At 35.8% G+C, this 11,225-nt stretch overlaps 2 protein-coding genes across 4 annotated transcripts; both read left to right on the forward strand.

The window, feature by feature from the left end:
- Positions 1-28: 28 nt before the first annotated feature.
- Positions 29-3,768, forward strand: ntan1 (N-terminal asparagine amidase). 3 transcript variants are annotated; one of them, XM_077572060.1, is made up of 10 exons: positions 31-232; positions 631-733; positions 1,802-1,867; positions 1,930-2,038; positions 2,108-2,181; positions 2,260-2,313; positions 2,401-2,454; positions 2,804-2,901; positions 3,060-3,173; positions 3,280-3,768. In XM_077572060.1, exons 1-10 carry the CDS (start codon positions 152-154, stop codon positions 3,457-3,459), a joined length of 933 nt encoding a protein of 310 aa, XP_077428186.1. In that variant the 5' UTR covers positions 31-151; the 3' UTR covers positions 3,460-3,768. The 3 variants fall into 3 exon arrangements, with proteins under 3 accessions (XP_077428185.1, XP_077428186.1, XP_077428187.1); XM_077572059.1 differs by having other exon boundaries at positions 29-232; positions 2,260-2,454; XM_077572061.1 differs by lacking the exons at positions 2,260-2,313; positions 2,401-2,454.
- A 1,179-nt stretch (positions 3,769-4,947) lies between these two features.
- Positions 4,948-10,867, forward strand: LOC144054748 (mpv17-like protein). Its single transcript, XM_077570016.1, has 4 exons — positions 4,948-5,572; positions 5,985-6,055; positions 6,186-6,215; positions 8,101-10,867. The coding sequence occupies exons 1-4, from the start codon at positions 5,278-5,280 to the stop codon at positions 8,338-8,340; spliced, it is 636 nt and encodes a 211-aa protein (XP_077426142.1). The 5' UTR covers positions 4,948-5,277; the 3' UTR covers positions 8,341-10,867.
- Positions 10,868-11,225: the final 358 nt, after the last annotated feature.

Below are 11,225 nucleotides of genomic sequence, written 5' to 3' on the forward strand. Positions count from 1 at the left end.
ATGGGAAACGCCTTGGGGTGTCGCTGTGGCAGAAACATTAAATTACACAGTGTAGAAGAAGTAGTCAGTCCCAACATTTTTTTTTTTTAAATTAAGGTATGTAGTCGCTAGTCATTAGTCAATAAAGTAGTATGTTAATGATTTTAGGGACATGCCTTTGCTCACTCAAAATATACGAGTGGATCGTATAACTTCGACCGCAGAGCTCTTCGACAAATATCCACATTTACAGGTCGGTTTGCACAGTTTGGCTAAAGTTAGCAGTCACCACCTAACAACAAGAACATTGTTTCTTACAATAACCTCTACTCTTTGGTAGACTGTTACCTGTATCTATATATATATTGTCGTTTATCATAATCAGACTATTGATTGGTGTCATGCACATTGCATTAACCTAAACGGTGTGAAATGGGGTTGAGATGATGTAATCATGGGAAAACAGCGTGATGTTTAGTGATCTAGATTACTTTAGTGATTTATCTTCGGTCTGTAATATTGCTAGTCTACCTACATTATGTAATGAAACTATGATCATCCCATACTAAGGGTTAATGTAGAGTGCCTTTTACTAGTGTGATGTACTTTATCATATTTTTGAAGGTTAAATATGTTTGTTTTATGTCACAGGAAAATGCTAAAGCCTTTCGTTCCCAGCCGCTCACAGATGTTGACCCTAAGTGCCTCCTGTATGTCCAACAGAGAGAGTTTGCTGCAACGATACCAGCAGATAGTAAGGGGAAAAAATATTACCCATAAAATTGTTTTAGTATATATACAGCATTATCTATTAATGGATCTACCAGTCTTATATGAGCAAGCCAACAAAAACATCACTGATAAAAACGTACAAAGCTAATAATGTTAGCACTGCAGTGTAGTACATAGAAACCACTTCACCAACAATGGTTTCAGTGTAATGTTGAAAGCACCACACACGGACAAAATTGTTGGTACGCCTCTGAAGAAATAACTTGAAACTGAAAAAAAGTAATACTAAATTAAAATGTAATGAATATTACAGGGATGTGATTTTTCCGCTAATTCGCGGAATTCCGCTTTTTTTATCCCCCTCCCCCCCCCAATTTTTTTTTTTTTTTTTTTTTAGTAGTTCATTGTGTATGCACATGACTCCGACAGATAACATCTTCTGCTATAACAAAGACATTTGTGGTATGCTCTAATATGAGTTACTTTTCATTTGGTCATGATACAATTATTTGTTCATGAAATTTGAACTCTTCAACATTATTTATGTGTTAACTTAGTAATCACATTAGTTAGATATGATGATATTCTCAGTGATAGTTTTTAAAAGCAAAGACAGTCCAATGTTTTTGAATGTGACTGATTTTGAGTTTACTAAAACTGCCATTTTATATGGGATAGTTCAATATACATTGAAAATTTATGCTGTTGTTTTGTCTATTTCTTTGTCATGTGAGTGCATTGAAAGTACTTAAAAACACGGAAAACCCATGAGCTCCGGGGCCCCGTGTCCCCCCACCAGGGCACTGCCCTGGACCTAGCTGGGTGCCAGCGGCCCCCAGACCCCCGGCTAAATTTTCAGATAATTTCACTTTGGTCAAATCACATCCCTGATATTAACAAATGGAAATTGCCATATCATTTAGTCCGATTAACCTTTGTTCGATTGAAGTTATTACTGTTTTCTTATTTCAATAACAGAGGGGTACCAACACTTTTGTCCATGTAATTGTATATGTTTTGTGAGCCAGACTCCATGATAGCAGCCCGAATGGAAATTTTGATTATACATGAGTCTTATCTACTGTGCCAGATAACGTTTCAGTGATTGGATCTGAGGATGCCACCACCTGCCATTTGGTTGTGCTGCGACATACAGGTAAAACTTGTTTACTGGATTTCTCACTTGTGTCTTTTTTAAATCACGTTTCTCGTTGTTAGGAAGTGGAGCTGCTTGCCTTGCACACTGTGATGGTTCCAACACTTACGCTGAAGTTCCCCTTCTTCTCAAATCAGTCACATCACTTAGTACCTGCTGTAATGAGGGCAGGTATGAAATGAACATGCAGTACAATTCGTAATTCATTTACTTAATTAACCTCTGAATTTCTCCAAGTAGACTTGAACTCCATCTTGTTGGTGGATTTAAGGATGACGCGATGACATCCCATGAACTCAGCCTTAACATACTGGGTATTGTCTAATTCACTTAGCTGATATTGTCCTGCTAAATAATAACAGAACGATGCTGAACTTAAAGGTCTCTTACAGCAGCCTTCCAGCAACTGAAAGATGATATCCATCTGCAAACGTGTTGCGTCACAGGTAACCTAATGTGCCGATTAAATATTGTCCACATAATGTCATCATTCCTGTCTAATCCATTCATTTCTGCTTTTTTCCCCTCCCCAGAAATGAACGATTTAGACGTCAATGGTGTTCATAAACCTGCAGTTTATGGTGTTGGTATGTCAGTGTTTCCCACACCATGTTAATACTTGGGCGGGCCACTCAAGAAGTTTTCCAGAAACTATTAAAAATATATTTAAAATGCAAAAATAATGTGTCGCAACAGGATATACCGCATGTAACTTTAGTTCGCCGTCACTCACTTGTGGACAGTGAGGCTAGAGGAGACGTAGTAACAGGACTGAGACCCACTTCCCGTCCAATCCACCTCCCATCCCCACCGCCCGAGTCCACCCACCCAAGTAGATTTCAAATCTTTGGGAAACACATAATGTGTATGCTATCCAGCAAGTGATGTTTTAAATGCATTATGCTACATCATTTGCCTTTATTATGTGTTTTTAAGGTGTAAATGTTAAAACAGGCAAAGTGTTCCCTGCTACTTTTCCTTGTAAAGGACCAGCAGAGGACCTGCGGTCAGCACGCACCTTCACAGGGGGACAGGTACCTGAAGCCCATTAATTAGCGCATGTAAATTAATTCACCAAATCAAGAAACCTTTAGATAGTATATGTGAAATGTTTGTTTTGGTGTCACTGACAAAATGAAACTATTGTTTTTTCTCCTAACATCAACTGAATCATGTTTTTAATGTTGTACAGATGGTTGACATTTATGACTCTAGTCGAGGACTTGTAAAAGTCGGCCCTTGCAAGTGGTCTCCTAATCTGGAAATTGCCTTTTGGTTGTCACAAGAGGATGCTATAATTTTAAAGGTAAAAAATCTATAAACAGTTGTTATGACCAGCAATGCAAACTGTGTCGAGGAGCCGCCTCCCGGTGTGTATATTAAGTACTGATTTTTTTTGTTTCCTGATTAAGTACTTGTCCACATCGCCAAAGGCTGAGCCGCCGCACTTTGTCCACCACATCAAATCCACCATCCAGTTCCTCCTAAAGCACCCAAGCTCTGATGGTCTCTTCCCTGGGGGTCAGCCACAGCTCTATCACAGGATTGAAAGCGGCGACTGGGAGAGGATTGCCGCTCAAGTTGATTCTTGATTGATTCTTTTTGGCCATCCAATCACCATCTGCTTTTCTCATTGTGTCTTAAACTGTACCCTAAATCTATCAAATAGCTGTCATGACTCATCTGGCTGGCCCAGTAGAGAAGTAGACACAAACTGCATTCTGTTATTGTCTGCAGAGAAGGTATGCTTCTAGTATTTGTGAGCTGATGTAAAACTTGCACCTTCCTTCTTCTGTATCATGTTAATGGCCCTCTATTATATGCCTCATTATTTTCTTTTCACACACATTTGTGAATCCTTATTGTCTTTATTGCAATTAATAAACTTGTTTTACCGGCTAGTGCAGCTTGATTTAACAAAACATCACTACTCATAACAAAATGATAAACACCTTAAACATGCTTTGTAGTATAAATGTCTTCAACCACCTCTCATCAAGAAGATGCTGACTCGGTATCAGTGATTGAGATGTTATCAACAATTTTTATATTCCTTAAGAAATGATACTTTAGAGTGTTTTCAATTACCGTATTTATGGATTAAAAACACATTTTAGCATAAAGTATAAGTGTAAGAATGGCATTCACTGCCAACCTTCCCAGTTACAATTCCTTTTTGGCATCTATAACTGGCAAAAGCCATGAATGATTAAAAAGCTAAATAATGGTGTACTAATTAGAGCTTCACGATATTGGAAAAACATGACATAGTTGTTGAATATAGCGATATTGAGATTGTGATATTTAACATGTACCTAAAGAAATTACATTTGTTATATAATGAAAGAATTAACCCTTTTTTCATGCGGTGAAATAAGCAAGCTCAATGTATAGATATTGTTCAACTATTGGATGGCGATGCATTTTTAAGTTTGTATCTGACTGATCAAATTCAAATAAAAGCATACAATTCCATATGAAACTTATTGCATGTCTTTGCGATATGCATATTGCATGGGCCAATATTGCAATATTGATATTTTTTCCCGATACATTGTGCATCTCTTTTACTAATGAAATTAATTTAGGGCAACTGTGACATCAACTTTGTGTGGTGGTCTAATTTGTTGTTTATATCTATCATTTTATTATTGTATTAAATGAAGAAACAGTTTTCTTTCATTATAATATATTTGAAAATAAATGCTTAGGATGTACAGCAAATTAATAAGTAACCATGAGAGACTTTAATGAATACACTTTCCTGGCGGTGAGATAGTGTATGTGTTAAAAAGCCATTTATTTGTGTTAGCAAATAAATTAAATTAAGCAAACTATTAAAACATTTTTAGTCACATACATGAAATGTTAGTTTAAATTCCGGCGTGAGAATGTATTCTCTCAACCATCTGAGATGCTTTAATAACATTTTAAGGCACAGTTTCATCCCCTCATCCGTAACTCAATGGTTTGTTTATTAACCCCGCCCAAAAGATGAGCGAGCCAATCAAAATTTAATATGAGCCGGAGCACGCAGATAAACACGCCCCACGAGTACCCACTTGGATGCCATCGCCGACTGCCCACACGAATAGTGTCGAAGCGGAGTCACGGACAAGTGCTGTATCTCGTCAAAGGCTGAACATTTATCTATATGCTTAACCGAACATACAATATGTTCGTATTGTGAGTGTTTTCCGTCGGAAATATTCCGTTATTTTGATGCCGGAATATTTAATATATATTATAATTTGGATATGACGCACGTCGTCTTGTCATGGCTGAATATTAACATTCATTGAACGGCATGTTGTGAGGAAAGTCATTTCCCTCCACGATGCAAGTTAATTGTGTTGCCGTCTGTACTGTTGTTATATAACATCGTGCGTGTTCTATTTAAGGCTCCAATAATGATAAAGGCGTTTGTCCGTCGGTTCCCCTGGGTCACCAATGTTACGTTGTACGGTTGCCTGTTCGCGGGAGGGGACTTTGTCCACCAGTGGTTTTCTCACCGGGACAAAATGGATTGGGAGCATACACGGAATGTCGCCGTGGTGGCGTTCAGTTTCCATGGCAACTTCAATTTCTTCTGGATGCGCTTTCTTGAGCGCCGATTCCCAGGGAATTCCGCCGGGATGGTGATGAAGAAGCTGCTCCTGGATCAGACCACGGCTGCGCCCTTGGCCACAAGCGCCTTCTACACAGGTCGGTTAATGGCTAACTTGCTAATGGACCACTTATTTGACTGCTTGCAACCCGATCCCGATCTGCACTGTTGTTGTGTAAAGGTCGACAATTGTTCTTTGACCGGATAGTATCCACAGTTTGCTACATGTTTCTTCCAATATATGTTTTTGTTTCCCCCTCAAAACTCCACACACAGCACCTCATAATGACAATGTGGGGAACGTTGTTACGATTTTTATACTAATGAAGCAAGGAAGTTCAAAACTCATGAGGGGGGAAAAAAGGAGTTGTTTGTAATGTCAAATGTCATGTTCGCAGGACAAGGCAATAGTGGCCTCTGGACAATTCTGTAAAAGGTGTGTTAATGAAGTGTATGTGTTCCTTTTGTCAGTTTGATTGTGTGGTGTCCTTTGTGTTCATTGTTCAACAGGTGTCAGTTTCTTAGAGGGCAAGGATGATATTATGGAAGACTGGAGGGACAAATTCCTAAACACTTACAAGGTGAGTAGAACAAACAAATTACAAATCTTGTAATCATCCAGTTTGTAATGAAATTGCTGCTGGTTGCTTTTTTATTTCATCTTTGATTGTCATCAATGGATGGTTCATTTGGTGTCATTTTTCTTTTCAGACCGGGCTCATGTTCTGGCCCTTCATGCAGGTAAATATTCAACCTCCTATAGCATTTGACTCTTGGCCTTTAGTGGCAATATATGACTAAGAAAAGTGAATGCTTTACAGCCCCTAGTTACATCTCTCAATGATTGATATTCAAATTTGTTAAACCTAACAGACAAATTAAAGTAGCAATTAACTCATTCACTGCCATTGACGGCTATAGACGTCAAAAATTTATTTGAACTATTTCTATTAGTTTACATTTTTTTCCCACTTTTGTTAACCAGAGTATGAAAACCTAGAAAAAAATATTGTACATTTAGAACAGATATAAATTTTTTGATTAATTGTGAGTTAACTAGTGAAGTTATGCGATTAATTATGAATTTTTTTAATCGCCTGACGCCCGTAATTTTTTTAAAATAATCTTTTCTTTGTTTTGTTTTTTAAAGTAATAAAAAAAAAATTGGGGAACATTTTCAATAATCTTTCTTTTTTTCTTTTTTTTTTTAAAAAAAAGAAAGAAAAGATTATTAAAAAATAGGGGCGTCAGGCGATTTAAATTTGAAATCATAATTAATCGCATAACTTCACTAGTTAACTAACAATTAATCACAAAATTTATATCTGTTCTAAATGTACAATAAAAAAATTCTAGGTTTTCATACTCTTGTTAACAAAAGTGAGAACATTTTTTAAACTAATATAAATAGTTAAAGTGAATTTTTGTCATCTATAGCCGTTAATGGCAGCGAATTAGTTAATTCTGTTCTCACAGAATTACTCACCGTTTCCTTGTTGAATTTGAACAGCGAGCGGCGCTTCGTGCATTTTTATTTGTTAAAGATGTTTGCGCTGCCCCTCCCTCCCTAAGACAAGACGGAAGATGACATTTTTATCCGTTGCGTTGATTGGTCAAAACAATCAGCTTCCTTTCCCGAACAGATCTACCGAGTGAAGTCCCAGATTGATAATGTGAAGAACTCCCTTGAGTGAATCACAGTTATCAATCTGGCTGGCGAGGTTACATTTTAGTTTCTTTTTTAACATTTTCTTTTCTTTCTTTTTTTTTTCTTAAAAAAATAAAAATACAATTCTGACTTTTTTGGCAGTTACAAAAATATTTTATGGTAATTTTCTGTCTTTCTTTTGTTTTGGACATTTTAGGTTACGTTTTGAACATTTTCTTTTCTGTCTTTTTTTTTTTCTTTAAAAAAAAATATAATACATTTTCTGACTTTCTTGGCAATTTCAAAAATATTTTATGGTAAATTTCTGTCCTTCTTTTCTTTTGGACATTTTAGGTTATGTTTTAAACATTTTCTTTTCAGTTTTTTTTTTCTTTAAAAAAAAATATAATAAATTTTCTGACTTTCTTGGCAATTCCAAAAATATTTTATGGTAATTTTCTGTCCTTCTTTTGTTTTGGACATTTTAGGTTACGTTTTTCCTTTCATTTCATTTCCTTTTTTGCCTTAACATTTTTTTTTTTTTAATTCTTTGACATTTTTGGCAATTTCATGGACATGTTATGGTCAATTTCTGCTTTTCCTCTTCCTTTTTAGACATTTTATGATCACTTTTTGGACTTTTTAAGGCAGTTAAAAAAATCTTCTTCTTCTGACAACTTAAAAAATTGGACAAACATTTTTTGGGAATATTTAATTCACAATTCATTTTTTATCTAAATCATTAATTGATTTGAAGAATATTTTATCTAAAAAATACATAAAAAAAAAAGAAATTGACACAGGAGGGGGACTAAAGAGCCTCATGTGGCAGACCCCTGGACTATATAGCATCCCTAAGTTGTTCCAATATTTAACCAATGAAATCATATTGAAAACTAAAATCCTTCAGGAAAAATTCAAAAGTCTGTACTTTGTATGATATAATAGTAGAAAAAAATCTCTCTTTGTCTTCCACAGTTTGTAAACTTTGCCTTGGTGCCTCCATACGTGCGGACAACCTTCAGTGGCTGCTGTGCCTTCATTTGGGCCACTTTCTTGTGTTTCTCGCGTCAGAGCGGCGACGGCACCGCTGGCGCTGCTCTCAAGTGGATGTTCCCCTCCAAAGGGGACGGAGCAGAGAAGACAGACAGTCATGTAAAAAGTCAGGCGCTTGCTTCTCAAGAGCCAGCGCTGAGTCCTTCAGCCAAACAGAAGTGAACCGCACACGAGAAGAAGGTCATGAAGGAGAAAGAGCAGCTCAGGAATCACTCAGGAGTCAACGGTGGTCGAAAATTGCCAAGGTCATCCTGGTTTATAAGCTACACTTATCAGCTGCAATATAAGGTGGGCAATTAGAAAGAATTAAACATATAGTGTCAATAGAAAAGCACTTTTACAATAATTAATACAATAATCTTTAAAAATCAGCAGTCTTGTTACAACTTCTGTATAGTATTTCATATAGTGAATGTATGGTCAGAAGGTGCTCCTCAATACTGTTTTAATGACAGGAGGTCATTTTTCATTTTTTTCCAGAGCACAGTTAACATCTCGTTTTAACGCTCTCACATTTCTTCTCCCGAGAGCTTGAATCAAGACTTTGGTCAACTTAGTGGCTGATATTTAAATACGTGTTTGCTTTATTGTACAGAAGCGCGGAACGTTTGAACGTACTTGCAAATATATTTAAAAGTATTATAAAATATGTTTAAACATACTTGTAGGCTAAATGCTAAGAAATTAGCATTTTTCCCCAATAATGCCATGTTGTATTGACTTGATGCTATTTTTTATCATTTGGCCTGCATTATACCAATACATTCATAAATTAAGTACATAAACATTGCTTATCCATATTTTTTTATGATTTATTATATTGTCTGCATTGCATGATTTCTGTTTGGCATTTTCCCCATAATGCTGTAAACATAATTTATTCCGAATTGTTATTTATTATTATGTCTGCAGTGCCTCTTTTCCCATAATGTCACAGGGTAAATCACTAATGAGTCATGTGACCCTAATCACATATTCAGTAGTTCCATGTTGTGCGCATCAAAACAACCAGATAATGTTTATTACTAGCGTTAGCATTTACTACATACATTTATTAACTTTTTTCTCTTCTGAACTTAAAGTTCAGTTATTGAATATGCAACTCGCGGTAGATACACTTCTCAACTGTAGGGGGAGCCCATAAAACAAGCTGGTGATGTGACCTTCTTTTTTTGTTGTTGCTCTTAGCAGCTAAAGCCGTCATGACAGAAATGTGAATTTGTTGAGCTACTGAAAATGAAAACTTGGAAATGTGAATCTGGGTTAAAATGGTTGGTGCTAATATCACTTTGCATTACAAGCTGCTACTGGCACACAATATCATCTCCACCTTATATGATAAACGTTACCTGGGGGTGTTTCAAGGTACGAATACAAATACGACTACAATATATATTGGATTTAAAAAGTCTACACACCCATGTTCAAATGGCAGGTTTTTGCGATTTAGAAAAATGGGCCTGGTAAATCATTTTAAAAAGTTTTTCTACCATTGATATGAGCAGCTGAGATATGCACAGGTGTGCAAATTAACCATTCACGTGGAAACTCGCGTTGAATGGCAGTCAGCACCGGGGTTAGAATAGTTTGGGATTTTTATTTTATTTTATTTTTTTAAGTTTTGATTGCCGTTTTTTTAGATTAGGTGGGAATTATAGTTGATAATAGGAAACATTTTTGATTTTTTAAATCTTTGACTCTTTTAAATATATATTTTTGTACATTACAAAAAAAACATTTAAGCAGGAGTGTATAGACTTTTTTTATGCACTGTTTGTACTTTGGGGCATGTTTACATTCATCACAACCAAGTATCAGATACATTTAGACAATATGATAAGGATCATATGCAGGGTATGCATAACATACATACACACATTTATATGTAAACATACTGTACGTATATACTGTATATAAATAAATACACATATTGTACCTATAAATGCATCTACTACTTGAATTAGCAAAAAACGACGCTCCTTTCTTTCTGCCTGATAGGAATGTAACAATATCATCTTTACACCATGTCCTCACTTTACCACCTTCATGTGTTCATTTCATGGAACATGCCTCCACATTGTTTTCATCGCATGCTGTATTTTGTCATTGAGACATCTTCATGTGTACAAACATTAGTGACCACTATCAGTATAGTGTATGTAAACGTTTGTTTGTGTATAAAATGTTAAACCTCTGCCAAGACAGCTTTTTGGGCAAGAATTGTTGCACTCGGGTGTCTACAATCATATCACAGGAAGAGGGTGTGAAAGAGTCCTTTTAGTATCCTTAATATAGTTATATTTATTTGATTTGTCTCCTTGACATTAAGGAAAACCTGTAATGACAATGTTGATTGATTGTGTGAAATGTTAATTTCATATATATTAATCCTGAGCTCTTTTATCAGACACCTTTCAACTGTACTGGAATTTATACATTATTTGTAGTATTTTTTAAATGATAGAATTGTTGTGTGCTAATGTCTAATACATAAAGTCAAATTACTGTATTTGTTTTATTAGCTTTTTGTGTACGGCGTGCTGGCTGGTAAAACTACATGCTGCATTGATTTTGATACTATAAAGACAATTTTTGATCAGTAATGTAGTGTTTTATCATATTTGACACTACTTAAGTTATTGTGACTGTGATAGATAAATAATATATATTAAAGAATACATACAACGTACTAGTGTGGTGTGAGTCTTTTATGTCGGTATTGTATTTTGCAGAAATCATTTTGTCCTTAAGTGACCTTTGTATTAACAGTTACAAACTTACTAGCCACAACATTAGGATATACTAGTACATTGAGATGCATAATAGATGAGTTGTGTAAACCTTACAGCATCATATTGAGATGTGTTTATAAAATATTGGCATGATTACCTCATTTTTAAACGTCAAATATTCCATTCAGACATTTTCTATAGTGCTTGTCTTCATTAGAGTCAGCTGGAGCCTATAACAGCTGACTTGGGCGACATGGGCACACCTTGGACTAGTTGGCAGCCATTTTGCAGGGCACAAACAAACATTCACACAAA

This window comes from Vanacampus margaritifer, chromosome 7 (genome assembly GCF_051991255.1).
Source record: "Vanacampus margaritifer isolate UIUO_Vmar chromosome 7, RoL_Vmar_1.0, whole genome shotgun sequence".
In the NCBI taxonomy this organism is placed as follows: domain Eukaryota; kingdom Metazoa; phylum Chordata; class Actinopteri; order Syngnathiformes; family Syngnathidae; genus Vanacampus; species Vanacampus margaritifer.